General features: G+C 37.9%; 1 protein-coding gene across 2 annotated transcripts in view; it reads right to left on the reverse strand.

The window, feature by feature from the left end:
* Positions 1–1,047: 1,047 nt before the first annotated feature.
* Positions 1,048–16,030, reverse strand: part of LOC145774255 (uncharacterized) — a 56,943-nt gene continuing 41,960 nt past the window's right edge. For both annotated transcript variants that reach the window (XM_082585446.1, XM_082585445.1), the window contains 12 exons: positions 15,306–15,621; positions 12,620–12,742; positions 12,207–12,281; positions 9,346–9,456; positions 8,782–8,882; positions 5,783–5,926; positions 5,128–5,229; positions 4,574–4,741; positions 4,238–4,345; positions 3,926–4,043; positions 1,973–2,156; positions 1,048–1,171 (listed from right to left, as the gene is read on the reverse strand). In XM_082585446.1, the coding sequence (XP_082441572.1) occupies positions 1,131–1,171; positions 1,973–2,156; positions 3,926–4,043; positions 4,238–4,345; positions 4,574–4,741; positions 5,128–5,229; positions 5,783–5,926; positions 8,782–8,882; positions 9,346–9,456; positions 12,207–12,281; positions 12,620–12,742; positions 15,306–15,621 (1,591 nt within the window). In that variant the 3' untranslated portion in view covers positions 1,048–1,130. The remainder of the gene's footprint in view (positions 1,172–1,972; positions 2,157–3,925; positions 4,044–4,237; positions 4,346–4,573; positions 4,742–5,127; positions 5,230–5,782; positions 5,927–8,781; positions 8,883–9,345; positions 9,457–12,206; positions 12,282–12,619; positions 12,743–15,305; positions 15,622–16,030) is intronic.

Here is a 16,030-nt window from a genome sequence, read left to right on the forward strand (position 1 = left end):
GACTGTGAGCCCAACGCGCTAACCACTCGGCCACTGCTGCCGAGTGTTGCCAGTGCTGCCAATCGATGAAAAGTGATGCGCTCTAGGACCAAAATTGCGCGTGCTACTTTTGTCACTGACACTGAAGAGCTCTATTCAAGTAGGCCTACATAGTGAAGCCAAACTCACCTTGAAATCAAATGCTATCATCATTCAGCTCCACATTCGTTTACACTGCCATTTTAACGCCGTTGCGGAAAATACGTGGAAGGTGAAATTTTATTCTTATGTAATAAAGCACGGCCAACTTGAACATGGCCAAATAACCTATATTGCTATTTGGGAAAATTTCTGAGAGTTTTAATTGTTACAATCATAGCCATGACAAACCTGTCATTTTCCTATTTACAGAAGTACCGTTTTATGTAAAATGAGCAATATTTGCATCTAGACATATTTTTGGCAGATTGTAACAATTCAGACTCTTAAAACTTACCTCAAATAGCAACATATTTGCGCGTATTCTAGTAGGTCATGCACCAAGTGTTTCCATCAAAAATCTCTAAAAACGATTCATTTTTTTCACTTTATATTAGAAAGTAGCGGGTTGCGGAAGTACCACTGAAACAAATGTAGCGCCTATTGGCAAATGCTATCTTGCGTTGGCATAAAGGAGCGTCGCTACTGCAACAAAAAAGTAACGCCGCTTCTGCAATCGCTACTAAAAAAGTAGCGTCCTAGAAGCAGCGCTACTGCCCACTTCTGGTTATACCTTTAACCTACATTAATATTCTCCTATTGCAAAGAAAAATGGTCTCTATAAATTGCAAATAGCACAATAAACTGGATAATTTCGCAATATGTCAGGAAAATTATCAAGATGAAGACTAGAGGCTATGCTTATATCTATAACTAGGCGAGCCAGATGTTCAACAGTCATCTGGTAACACCACATTTTATATTGCACCAAATATTTTTCTAACTTAATTAAAATCGCAGATCTAATGAGCCAAAACTACAGCTACGAGCTATACGAAAAACTTTCTTGCAATACTACAAAACCAACTCTTCAAATCAAACGTTGTACTGTATAAAGGCAAGTAAAAATATTATCACATGTAGCCTATTGCTAGTGAATATCCATTTGTTTGCTATTCCAGGTTCGATTGCCCAGAAACTCGAGTATTCGAATCTAAAATAAAAACATTTTTTTATTAAAGTAGCCTATGTAACCTACTTTTAAATCCAATCTTGGAAAAGTAGCTAGGCAAATTCTGATTGGTTAATTCAACGAGTTAGACCAAAATCACAGAAATTCGATTGGCACAAAAATGTCTGGCTGAGAAGCTCTGGGTGCTTCTTTTTTCATTTAACTGTAGTTATAGACGGATATGAAGTTACTTTACGTTTCAAAAGTTCATCCGTCCTTGGCAAGGTCTTTGGTGCGCTAGAGCCGGACTTACGTTTCGGTACCATCTCGTGTGGGAACGACACCCAATCTTTTTAACTGATAAATTGACTGTTTACCATTTAGAAATACCAACAATTCTAGCCACACTAATTACAGAATGCCTTTTCTAACAAGGTTAAGAAACAAGATTGTTCTTCCGTTTGCATCCTCTTTCTACCGATTTTGGTCTTTGATAAAAATATTTTAAGTTCTCAAACTCAGGAAAATGAACATAATATTTTCGACCTACTTATCCGCTTTCTCCGACCTACTTATTCACCATCATGCGACACAACATGAGGCAGTCTGAGCAACGGCTTTGAGTTGAAGGCAAGCCAGACAGTCTATTGTAATGTAACTAAGGCTATAAGCATTTTTGCGACGTGACAGTTATGGGTGAAAGAGTAAGTAAAACACACGGATTATTCATGTTAAGATATTTTTTTCCAAGTAAATGTAAAGATTTTTTGCCCACACTGTAAACTACCACATTTATGTTGTTATTGTTAAAAAGTAAGCAATGTGGCATTTGTATTTTCTTACGTTCTGGGGACGCATGGGGACCAGGAGAATGATCAGGTGGGTGAGGTTGAATATTTCCAGAGGAAGATGGGCGAATGTTAGTTGAGTATGTTTGCGAGCTTATGCGGGCGGAATTCGGACGGGGAGTGGTGCCTGACTGATCCGGCCCATAAGTCGATTCGGCTCCGGCTGGAGGTGGTCGACTCTGCAAGAGCAATTTTATTTTACATGTTTGCTCAAATTGGTCCTAATGTTTATTTATAATTGATGATGTGATGACGTGCATAAAATTGAATTAGGCAATTGTTTGCACAAACCAGCAGACTTTTAAACAATAATCCTTGCTTTGAATTTTACTCATCACCTGAAACTTGCAAAAACTTTTCCATTCTACAGATAGCTTACAACGCAAGAAAAATCTCATATAGAAATATAGGCTACTACTTCATACAGTATAGCCTTGAGTTGTATGCTATAATGGCCAAAAGTTTCCTGATTGTGGGAAAAGTATAATGGAGTTAGGGAATCATAAACTTGGTCAAAAGTTTTGAGCAATCTAGAAGAGCTGGCATTTGCTACATTCAATGTATCAAACAATGTTGTTTGAAGCATCATAAATGTATTGTCAGGCATACTGTTTTTCTTTCATTTGTGTAAGCCATAAGCCTAAAATATCATGCTGTGTAGGCTACTTAGCTTTCTTTTATTTTGTGCTATACACAGGCATATATGTTTGATTCTAAGGGTACAAATACATTTCGGTAAGGCATTGACTGTCACAATAATCACTCCATCAGTTGATTCTTCTGGCTCGAATTAATCAGCTGCTTATTTTCAACTTCATGAAATACCAAAGCATACATTTTACTGTATGTTATTTTTATTTTCAAAATGTCCACTAAATGTGTAATAATATCCTACTGTACTAGTAACCGCAATAAATGTGTAAAAAATGTATTTCCAAGAACTGAAAACATGCCTATGTGTATTTTAGCCTACTTAAAAAGGAAGCATATTCAAAGCCTTGATTTTTAAATAAAAAATTGTGAGAGAAATTTACAATAAAGCCAGAGTTATCACCAGCAGCGTTGCAAGGTGGATTCCAGGGGATTCTTCTAAACCCAGGCCGTGTTTGATTTTAGGGGCCCGTCAAGGGGAGCGAAAACTGGAAAAAGTTATCGCTTATTCTTTGGATATGGTGTATTTTTTCTAGAAGTATCTTAATTTGGGGCCTGAGAATCTTATTGGTACCGGGCCGAAATTATCCTCTCAACCGCTTGGTTATCCCACTATATTGGCTGTTATTGCTAGCTTACCAGTAGGTTAGCTCTACGAGCGGCAATAAATCTTCAAACATTCTTTCCTATATCAATATGGGAAATCAAGATGCAGTTTTACTTTTATGCATGTTTTTATGATGTGTTGTTTTTGATGTGTGTGTTGTTGAGCTACGTTGTTTAACATACTAAGCGAACTTGCACTATCATTCTTTCCTAAACGTTAGCACCAGTTTCTAGAGCATATTGTCTTGATGCCTTGTCAGAGACGTAAAGAATGATGTGCAATAAAAAATCAGAACATCTAGTTGTTTATTTTTACGCTAAAATACTGTATGTTGTTTTATCCATATACCTTGGCTAAAATAAGTCAACGAATATGAACTACTGACCTCAATGTAACAAGCCAAGCTTACACTTAAAAAAGCATCTTGACCACGATGGATCTGTTGGTATTTTAATTTAAGTTGATTCAGCTCAAAACTAGGGCAAGTAAATCTTATGTGTTTAGAAAGTTAAAGAAACTGACGCTTTATCGTTTGAAGCTACTCTAAGTTACGTAAGTTCATTTTGCCAAGATTTCTCTACCTCTTCTTCAGTAGGCTGTGTGTTATACAATAAAGCCCTTTTCAACTAAAACGATTAAACGGATCCAAATCACGTTTATCTATCGAAAAAAAATTGAATTTTTTACTACCTGATGCAGTACTGGAACGGTAGCTAATCTTCCTCTGTATATTTGCCCGTTGTGTCCTTGGAGTTCTACTTCCTCTTTAGTGACATCCATCATAGCTTCTTCCTCTTGCCAGAGTTCACTGAAATAAGTTTAAATAAGCAAAAATTTCCAATTTTCAGTAATTATTATACTGCTAAGCAACGCACAATAAGTACAAAAACGAAGTAGGCTACGGCTAAATACGGTGAGACAAATCCTTTCTATGCCATAAGCAAATAGGCTAAAGCAAAATATAAGATTTAACCATAATAAAACATTTCCAGTGACGCTTACCTGAGATGGGTGAGCCTGGTGTAGCGCCTATGAGGATATGTCAAAGTGTAGTTTCCTCCACACGGCCTTCCTGAAGGCATCACAGTGTCTGTTAACTCACTTTCCTCTCTGAACATAAGAAGCAAAGATATTAACCGAGCAGTTATTCAACGGTTTATTAACCAATATCAATAGTTATTCAGGCAAGAACAATATTTTTAAATTGTACGAACAGCAATTTTTAAAACAAAACAAAGGTGATTATTGAGTATGTTTTAAGTACCGGTATGTTATGTATGTTATATAACCTAGTTGAAGTATATATGTAACCTAGTTGAAGTATGTTATATAACCTACCCCGAGATAACAGGCATATGATGTTGAATCACCTCCTCAGGAGGAGGATAGGTTCCCTGTGGGGGAAAATGCGTTCTAAATGCAAGCTCTTCCAACTTCCGTAATCTTGCCACTTCTCTTTCTTCCAGAGCAGCTTTAAAGTTGGCTGCGTTTTTACCAGGAATTGCTCTATATTTACAAGACAATAGAATGATAGCATTATTAGGCTAACTATAAGCTAGTATAATATCATCAATGTTTGCATTTGCTGTAGCACATTATATTATGTGTTGTTGATAGATCTGCATCAAGCAGAGAGTTTTATCAAGTGGATGCTTCAAAATAACAAGCTTATGCAAGTTTGTAAATTTCAAATAAGCAGTTATAATTTCTTGAAATATCCAAACTCAATGACAAAAAATTCAGTCTGTTTTATGGTAAGCGATGCAAATATAATTATGTGATTAATTTGTACCCGAAACGATACGTTACGAATACGAAAGTAGAATTGCATTTTACAGAATCACTCCATAATTTGTAGAAAAAATCTAAATACATTACACAAAGTATCCCACCCTTTAGTTTGGTGTCGAATTTGATCCAACTCAAATGACGTATAAGGCCGAACCGACTTGGTGTAAGGCAGTGAAGCGTTGGCTGGTATAGAAGGCACTGGTCTGTGGAGAATATGCTGCTCAAAGTTGTTTCCAAATAGGTCAACAATACCTTTAATCAAACAATTAAAACTACCAAACTAAAAGTATACTTATATAGAACATTTGAAATAAACAACTGTAGCCTAACATCTCATATTACACAGATAAGCAAAGGCCATCCATTTATCACACATTCTGCATCATGCTTTCAGAATTTTAATAAGAAGTCCTGAAAGAAGACCTACAGGAAAGGTAGGAAAAATAGTGTTAATAAATTTGACACAGCACACCCAAGCAAAAACATCTACTGCAAATAAACACACGAAATCGTTAAAACAATGCATGTTCCTTCCTTCTCATTAGGCTGTGGAAACTAGAGATAATTATGATAACGCTGTAAAACGTAACTTTTTTGTAAAAGGAAAATAAATATACGTTGTCAAAAGTTAATGAAAAATAATGATACAGTTGTAGCAATGAATTTGTTGGTAAAGGTTTTGATTTTTACCCTAATATTGCTTAGTTATATAGTAAGCTCTGCATTGAAAAAAATAACGAGCATCAGTAAACTTACCCAGCTGGTGCCATGTCCACTGGCCTATCACATGAGATGCAGTTGTACGATTGAATAAGTTGTTTTCGGAATCCAGCAGCGTCATCCTCAGCGAACCCTTCTTTTGATGGACGTTGCTCCAACAACTTTTTGAACGCTTTCAACCTGTAAATTCACAATGTAGTAATAATAACAATCATGTTTTATTTGCACCCAATGAAACAACATACAGTAGGCTACAATGTGATCACAGATGCAGCACAACAAACAACTTGAAAGATCGTAGGAACATGATGCTCCCATTATTTGGGCATGGAATTAAATGTCTTGCTGTGAGATAGCCACGTGTTATGGAAAGGTGTCGAATCAACGGATTCAACGTCCTTTTCGAATGTTGCGCAGGCGTTCTCGGCCACGTAATCGACAATCAGGCAAATGTCTACGTCGAACAGCACAAAAGTGAGATCATTTACTGAAAACTATGGCGCAACAAAGAGCTGTGGATCAAACCGCAATCAATCCAGAAATTAAAAGGATTCAATGTGAACAGCAATCAATTTTTACGCATGACGTATGAATTGCCCCGACAGCTCAGTTGGTTTGCGTGTGACTTCGTGAACGAAGAAGCTTCTAGATCAGGGGTTCCCAAACTGGGGTACATGTACCCCCAGGGGTACATTTCGACTTTTCAAGGAGTAGGCTACATTAGATTAAGTATAAGAATATTCTTTCAATAACTTCTAATCAGCCTTAAAATATTGCGAAGTTGCATATCTTAGGAATCCTTTCACCGCGAACGCTCAGACACTGCAGGCTAGGACAGGGATGCAAGAGGAACTGATTGAACTCCAACATGATGGCTTTGCATGCGATGTGTACTCTGAGAGAAATTTAAGTGACTTTTGGTTTACGATGTGCAAGTCGTACAAAAAGATTGCAGAACCTGCTATTCATGCATTGTTGTTGTTTCCATCAACATGGTTGTGTGAGTCAACATTTTCAGTGCTGCTTGGAATCAAATCAAAAAACAGATCACAGCTCAAAATACCTGAACATGATCTTCGTTGTGCTGTTGCTAATGTTTCACCTCGTATTAATGAGCTTGTTGCTAAAAAGCAGGCGCATCCATCACATTAGCTAGGATTGCTAGGCTTATTCAGCCGATATATGGTTTGTTTGATTGATTGTAGTGTTTGTTTAACCTTGGATTACATTGTTATGAATAACTTTGTGTGCTTTGATTGGTACAAAATATCATGTATGCAGTCTTCTAATGCAGCTCTACTGTTAATTTGTTGCAATATCTAAACTTTCTAAAGCCAAAAATATAAGAAAATTTTGGGGGTACACGAGCAAATCTATAAATTGACCAAAGGGTACCGATGAACAGAAAGGTTGGGAACCCCTGTTCTAGATCAAGCGGCGCTGGTTTGAGTCTCGGGGTATGCGCTTGAGCAACGCATTCCTAGGATTGCTCACATTACACCGGTACCTAATGAATGGAGCAATTCCCCAGCAACAACACTTCAACCATCTGAAAACTTCACTCTGCCAATCTCGGTAACTGACCCTACATAAAAAGTCTTTACAAGTATGCTAAACTACCAGGAATAACCTATCAAGTGTTTGTCAGTCCAAAGATAAAAATTCAAAACCAAACCAACCATTAGATCTATACCTAATAATTATTCAGTTGACATCTCCGCTTGAAGTAGACTGCGCATACATACAGGTCATCTGCCTCATAAGTCAAGATTTTGTACTAGCTCGCCCAGTGTCGCCAAATTGACTTCGGTCCATGCCTCGATGTTGTCATGCCATCGTCTTGGTGGTCTGCCTTGTTTTTTGTTCGTTAACCTTACCTTCCATGCAAATTTTTTATACTCCGTGTTTTGATTTTTTAGTATGGCCGGCAGTTTTAGAACTTTTGAATTAATTGTTGCTTCAAATGGTTGCAGCTTCGTTATTGCCAGTGGGTCTTCTATTTTTATGTGATCAACTAGACTTTTGTTGGTCATGCTTTTCATGATGTGATTTTAGACAGTGTTGAGTTTTTTCATTGTTTTAGACGTCCAATTTAGGCATTCTAGACAGTATAGCACGACTGGTACACCTTAGGGAAGGGCGGGCGAGTTGATACTGATACACTCCCCTTCCTGGGAAAAAGAAAACTTTTCGGAAAATACTATTGCCAGCTAGCGATAATTCAGGTTAAACAAACCACCGTAAAAACATAATTAAATGAATTTGCCCGAGAGAATATGGTGTAATTTGAAAAAAAAACGAAATGTTGTAATTTTTTTTAAATATTTTCTATCGTCGTCTTGCAAAAACCAGAACACATTTCGGATAAAATGCGATAGCGTTGTAACTTAATCAGAATAGAGGTTTAAAGGTAAACTATTTTTTATTTGCTTACGGTACTTGTATAGGTAAGCTACAAAAATGGACATTTTATTAATATTTATAGATAGGGGTCATCGGGTCAGTTGGTAGGCTACTGGTGTACAACTGACATGACGATAGCTTGACAATAGTAAAATGAAAAGAGCGAAAGTAAAGAAGAGCTGTTTGACAAGTTTGTAAATTTATTCGTGTTCTTTGGTATTACTGCTAACAATTCACTAAGTTCGTAATTCACGTAATAATTTAATGCTCACTGAAAAAAAAAAAAATTATGGCGCTCTGGACACGCACCGAATTTTTCAAAATATCCCTAACATACAGTCGCGCACAAAACTTTAAAACCACCTAAATCAAGTAATTAATTAAGTAAAGTAAGCTAAATAAAGTAAGTGACGTGAGTATTACTTGCTTGAATCCAGCCCTACACACAGCAAACCTAAATGAAGATGGTGTCTTCATTATATAGTTGTGTTCATTTTGCTATGTTTTCATTATGCTTGTTTTTATTATATAATTATCCTCAAGGCACATCCTAGTACCGTCTCACAGCACAGCAGCTGCAAGCAAACTGTAGCCTAGAAAAACAAAACTGCAAAGTTTTCGTTGAAACTGACCTGTGATCGAATTGGTTCTTCAAATTCTCCAATTCGATTCTGTCTAACTTGGTTTCTATTTCTGCTGAGAGATGCTTGTTAGAAGCTTGCCAGTCATTTTCCTTTAAAAAGATAATATTAAAAAATTGATTTTCTAAAGAACAAATTTTATTTGATGTGTAATTTGACGCCAACTTAAGATGTTTCAGTTAAAAAGTAAAATATTTCTAATAAGCAAAAAAATTAAGTTAATTCGACAATTTATTGAATTATATCATACTATAGCTACAACGTAAGTTATTGCATAAAACTGCAAGTACTTTTGTTTTCGATTGGGAGTTGTCGACTAAAAAGATTTCTTTGATTTTTTGTTTCCTTTTCATTGAAGATTTTTTACGAAAACCACAAAAGCACTCATTGGTCTAAAAAAGCAATTATACGCCAACAGTTCAACAGCCATAAGCAACCAGAAAATCATAATTATCTCTAGTGAAACTCCATTAAAAACTAAAATTAAAATCTATTTAAAAAAAGACTGTTTTTAAAATCGTGATATTTCTTAAGCAAGATTTCTTCCAGACTTACCATCGTAAGCAATCTAGCTGTTATGTCATCCAAGCTCTTTGTCATCGCATAGACTGTGGAATCAAAGTCGGTGCGATTGACTTTGGTAGCCAGGGCTTTTTTGTCTGCTTTCTGTAACAGGAAGTACACAATGGTCTCATTTTTTTTCTTCTTGCAAATAGTGTTGTAGTCTTGTGACCAAGGGCGTGGGAAGTAGGGGTGCTCAAGGGGCTTCAGCCCCCCCTAGAAAATTCTGATAATTTAAGGTACATAACATATTTTCAGAAAATTATTCGAGCAATAATTGCTACGATGAATCGATCGAGTTCCTATTACGTGTAATCGCGCTCATCATTCGAAATAAAGAGTCGTCAATCACAGGGAACTATACCTCGCAGTAGCGGTTCCAGCCACCCTCCCTACTAACACGGCGTTCCATCGTTTATTGGACATCATTCTGCAATATTCACTTTACACTTACAGCATAGAACAGCAAGAGATCTGGTTGTTATAACGGAGTGCGGGCCAAACTTAAAGCATTATGCCTTGGATCGTTATACATTCACTGCAGTAATCATGCTCTCGATTTGATTTTGCAAGACGTTGTAAAGGAGGTGAGGCTTATTGCCGATGCCTTAAACTTCGTTCAAGGCAGTTGTAATTGGTGAATCGTCTAAACGTAAATCTTTATTCATGTCGTTTTTGGGTTCCGATGAAGTTGCCTGCAATTTTCTGGGTTTGTGTCCTACTCGTTGGTGCGTTCGTGCTTCTGCCCTCGTTCGTGCTGTTAAGTGCTACCCTCCCCTGTTGCAATGTCTAACCGACATGACAGAAGATAGTGCAATGGAAGGAGACGCACGTGCAAAGATAGCCTATTCAGCTTGGTGAAATAAGCACACACGATGCGGCTTTATTTTGCGATTACCTGCAGAGGTGAAGTTTTTCAGCCTGCAGAAGCCGTCGCTAGACAGCTCCAAAACAAGAAGATCTCCGCTTCTTCAGCTTTGGATCCATCACCAGTTTCCGCAAACGGATCAAAAATCTCAGAAAAGATGAATCCGTTTCCAAGCTTGTGGAAGCAGCGAACGTCCCAGCGTCTGCCAATAACCTAAAGACGCTAAAAGATCTCCGAGTGAGCAAAACTTCAGCAAAATTTTGAAACACAGAGGAATCGGATGCTTTGTCGTCTGCGGGAGAAGGAGCGTGGAAACGGCAATACATCAAAGCCCTTGAGTTGTTCAAGCTGGGCTTGATCGAAGATTCGACCAGGTGGATCTGCTTACTGCAGCCACCAGAGAAAAGGCCCTTCTGAGCTGTGCAAACGGCGAGGAAGGATCTGATACTGAGATCAGCTTACCGGATGCCATCAGAAAAGATCGCCTAAAACGGAACTTACCTTGCTCAGCGATGCTGTATAAGTGGAAAAACCGCAAACTCCGTTCAAAAGGTTGCTGAGATACTATCGCAACCAAACCCTCCAACACTGATCTTTTCAAAGAAACGTGAAAATTCGTGGAGCTCTGCCTTTGCCTCCCGGTTTCAGCTGCATCATCAGAAAGTTCTTTTTCTGCTCTAAGACGCCTGAAAACGTGGTTGAGAAGCTCAATGACACAATACAGACTTACCGTACTCATCGTGCGTTGATGTATGTCCACCCAAACATTTTGAACACTGTCGATGTCAAAAAGCTCATGACACAGTTCATATAAGTTAGAGAAAAACCTGAGCAAAAAGCAATCTTCGAAAGAGTGTGAGAACTCATTTCCACAAACTGTCGTTTTCACATCACTTTCTAATTTGTTCGTTTACTTTTTAATTTCCTGAACAGCTGCTTTGTTGTTGCCGTTCTTCGTTTCTTACAACTTACAATGTGTGTGATTTGGCGTCGTTTTACACACAGGAGGGACCTATAAAAGTTGCTACCAGTTTTAAACGTTCTCCTACACAAGGGGGTCTGGGGGGCGAAGCCCCCCAGAAGCTCACAACACTAATGGCAGCTTCAACCCCCCCTAGAGAAAAGTAGTTCCCGCGCCACTGCTTGTGACTGAATGTAGACTGTAGCACACTACTATGTCAAAGTCCACGGATTGGGTATCATAGGTGAAACCCCACTTTTGGAGATTTTATTACCCAATGCTTCGAAATGTTCAGTTTTAGGTTGTATGCAGTGGCCTATATAAACTCTTAGTCTAGTAGTTTTGTGATCTACAGTCTTGTGTTCCTGACTACATCTTTGTTACATCTAATTAGTATGGACTTTTATGCATCCGAACCGTATAGTCTGGTGATTAGTGTCGTAGACATTGCAATCCACCGCAAAATCTGTCGATACAGATTTCACGTGTTCAAGTATAGTTTCGAACTAGGATAATTCGAGTCTACAAAATATAAGTAGGCCTATAGAGTTTAAAGTCTGGCTTCGGCAACAACAAACATTTAAAAAGACAGCAACTATTATTAATAAATCGACGCAACTTTATTGACGAAATTGGGGACACCGTTTCGGTTCTTTAAAGTTTGAAACAAGCTAATAATCGCGAGTTAGTCTGCAAGTAGGTGAAGATATTATGCACTTGATTTACATTAAATATAGATACTATTCTCTAAAACCTCTACAGCCTGTTTCACCCTGAAAAGGGGATCATCAGAGAGTCCTTATTCAAATAGAATCTATTAAAATATGTAAATAGATTCTATTTGAATAAGGACCTTCTGATGATCCCCTTTTTAGGGTGAAACAAGATGTAGAGGTTTTAGAGAATAGTAACTATATTTGATGTAATTCGCTCTGCTTGGCTTTTTGCTTGACATAATAGTATTTATTGTTTAATGCATTTGGTTTAAGTGCTGAAGCGTAATCTAAGTTAAACCACTGAACTCACCAAGTCCATTTCTTTTTTAACAGCTTCCTTGTCAGCCTTTAAATCCTCTAACTTTTCCACATATCCATACAACGCCTAAGAAATAGTTATTAAATTGAAAGCATTTCGACAACTGATAAGAAAATATTTCTAGTTTGTTTTTCACAAATTAACCTGTGAGATTAGACAGTAAAAAAGTCAAGTCACACTTGGAACAGTTCAGTGATTTTGCATTATAAATCAACCTCATATTCCAACAGTTGCAACTTTAACTAGTAAACTGAATTATATCGAATCTTGTTTAAAAGCTTTGCTATCACTCCAAAGCGCTTTATCTTTTGATGTATTATTCAGCTTCAGGAATTGAGCGATTCCTTCAACGCATGGACTCCTGTTTTTCTCTATGACTCCAAAGAATAAAAAGAAAAACTAACATCGATGTGCTTTTGCTTGACTTCATGTTCATCCATGGCTGCAATAACCATCTTGGTCAATTTTTCCAACTCAGCTTCAAGATTAAGGAGGGAATTTTGCATGTTCGTTATTTGTTCAGCATCCTGAAACAACAAAAACATGCAATTTCCTTACAACTCATATTACGTAACACAAACTGACCTTGCTTGAAAATGTGCAGTCCAGCAAGCTACCTTCTTCATACGAAACCAACTATTACAAGGCAGCCAACAGCCTTAACAGTAAAACTCGTTATTTTTACATTGGTTTAGCGTCTGCAGACGATCTCCAGTCTGCAGACGTTAAACCAATGTAAATTTGACGGATTTTGCTGTCAGGGACTGTTTATTTCAATGCCTGGTGACAATTTTGCTAACTTGATGTTAAGCTTATTTTTCTGCTCTTACTTTGTCTAGTTTGTGCAATCCGCCATAAAAACTGCAAATATGCAGAAAGTTAAAGTTAACAACACCTATCTTTTATACCAGGGGTGGCCAACTTCTTATCGATGCGATCGACCAGTCACTAATCAACTTTTTTCCCTATAACACCGTTACTGTAAATAGATTTATATTTATCACACATTTACCATTGTCAACTCTAATCAGTGTATTCAAGTTTCAGTTGATTTACCCCTTGCCCATCGACTGAAATCAAGACACAATTTCCTGCCAGCCGCTCAACTTTTGCTGAAAGAAGCAAAACATCTCTGTGGCTAATTGGGCAGACCTTAAATAAAAAGCTGAATGGAAGTCAAGTACCGCCAGATTCCATTTGTTAATCCCTGACGCCGACACCCGTCCCGGCGGCCTGACGCTACCAAGATAGACGTGGATGTGCCTTGAATGTCTTCGCACAGGCTTCGAGCTTTTCCGCTTAACCGATTAACCATGCACCATGGCCACCTAAAGATACGGCCCGATTTGTCACATTTTGCAGAAATTTCCAAGTTTTTCTAACTTTGGGCAAACGTTTAAATAAATTTTTCTAAAAATTAGATTTTTACGCTTTCTTTATTCTTTTCCCCAGATGACACAATAGGTTTTAACATCCTCACATGTTGAAAAACGAAGAAAATTTGATTTTGTAGATTTTAGTCAGACTGTTAATTTTCAATAACAGTCTGATTTTGCGTTTTTCAACTTACTTTTTCTCATTTGCTGCTGCTTTCCCAAGGCAATAAAAAAGTTTTTGGTCATTAGGAAACTGCAAAAAGTAAAAACATCTCAAAAAATGTCAGTCAAGCACTAAGCAGTAACTGTAATCAAAATCTTCAAAATGTGACAAATCAGGCCGCATCTCCAGGTGGCCATGCATGCACCAATGGGGAATGGCCTCTTCCTCTTCTTGCGAATGTGCTGCTGAGGAACAGACTGCAGACCACATCATCAACGACTGTACCAGCTTCAAGTCACCTAACGGAGTGGAAGATCTGCGCGTCTTGGATGATGCAATCCAAGGCTGGCTACTCTCCAGTAAGCTTCCAATGTAGTTCGGGAACACCGTAAAAACTTTGGAAGTAAAGAGATACATCATCGGTTCCAGAAGTTCACACAAAAAAGAAGTTAGTTTAGTAGTAAGTTATAAATTAGGTTAGGCTAGGAATAGACTGCAATAAACGCACGTAACAACCGAGGTAATTAACGAGCCTCCTCTTTTAACGCAAGCAACAGTCAAACTGAACAGTTAGTGTCATTTCTTTTGCCAAGACACCTACTTTTCGGACAACTTCGATTTTTCAACTTGGATGTTTGTAGCCTACTTGTTACGTAATAAGATGGTTCTATAGACGTGTAAGAAGGGTATTCTGTCTTTATACCTACTAAAAGCGGGATTGGATTTATCCAACCAAGTAACTTGTCTGGGTTGGTCTACAGTTTTTTCTCAGGAATATTGATTGGAAAACGCACTTTTCAGGAATTTTGTCAAATCAAAACAAAATCCGACGCGATCGACCAGTTGAGACTTTGCGGTCTACCGATCGCTATCGACGTGTTGGCCACCTCTGTTTTAGACTATTTCAATTTGGTTAATGCAAGACAATTTAATGCATGAGGAGTGAGACAATTTAATGCACGGTCTCCTCTTCAAACCTAAACAGCACACATAGGTGCATAACAAGTAAACTAATGTGAATACTGAAAAGTTTGGGTGGTCATCAGGACAATTATCGTTTCTAGCACTAGTTGCAACGTTCATCTGATGAAATTGAAAGTAAAATTAACAATAAACAAGATGGTTTATTGCTTCACTGACGTTTTGCGCACCATGACAATGCGCATCTTCAGAGCGAATAACATACAAAATAAAATTTCACCAGATTACTGCAGTATAAAACCTGGTGAAATTTTATTTTGTATGTTATTCGCTCTGAGGATGCGCATTGTCATGGTGCGCGAAACGTCAGTAAAGCAATAAACCATCTTGTTTGTTCTTAATTATTTTACTTTCAATTTCATCAGATGAACGTTGCAACTAGTGCTAGAAACAGTAAACTAATGGTTGCATAGTTTCAAGATGATTAAATTGCCTATAGCAATATAAAGTCAGCGTTTTGTCGCTTCTACCCTTTTCCAGATCACTGGTAAGTTCTGGCATATAGCTTATTGTTTTTCGTTGTGACTTGTGATAGTCAGAAATAAAAACAAACTGAATATCTAAATTTACCTGGAGCTTGTGCATTTTCCTCATAGGAGGCCGCAGAACCGTTGAACCGTCTATTCCATCGCTGCTGGATGGAGGAGATGGTGGGGGATCGGGGGCTTTTGAGACACTAATTAAATCCAAGCTGTCTTTAGGAGTCAATTTCAAGCTTTCATCCGAATATTTGTTTCTTTCCATTTGGGCACTAAGCGATTTTTGTCTGTCCTTCAACATTTGAATCGTGATTCGCATCTCTTTAATCTGCTTGTATATATCTTCGATGGCTCGTTGCAGTTCTTTATTTTCATTACCAAGTTCAGTATCTGCTTCCTGGAGATGTCTGCAATAATAATAATAATGCATTATTTTGCGTACCTTGCGACAATATACAGTAGAATAGATAGAACACAACAAACAACTGGAAGAAGCATCGAAGAGACGTGTAGTTATTACGTCAGCTGCTCTCATTATTTTGAAATTGTATTAAGTATCTTATCAAAATACAGTCACGTCATCTGGAGCGATGTCGAGCCGACAGCCTTTCGAGCGTTGAGCATCAGACGCTTTAACTGCTTCATCACGCGGCCGACAAAGACAGTGAATTACGTCGTTAGCAATCAACACAGTATATCACTTGCCCAGACAGCAAAATCTGTCATTTGGTTGTCTGGGTAAGCGGTCTCAAGGTAGTAGTTGGAAAGCGGTAAAGCATGCGATAATTTGACCTGCAAGTTGAGAGTTCCAGACAA

Source organism: Aplidium turbinatum, chromosome 7, assembly GCF_918807975.1.
Source record: "Aplidium turbinatum chromosome 7, kaAplTurb1.1, whole genome shotgun sequence".
Lineage (NCBI taxonomy): Eukaryota > Metazoa > Chordata > Ascidiacea > Aplousobranchia > Polyclinidae > Aplidium > Aplidium turbinatum.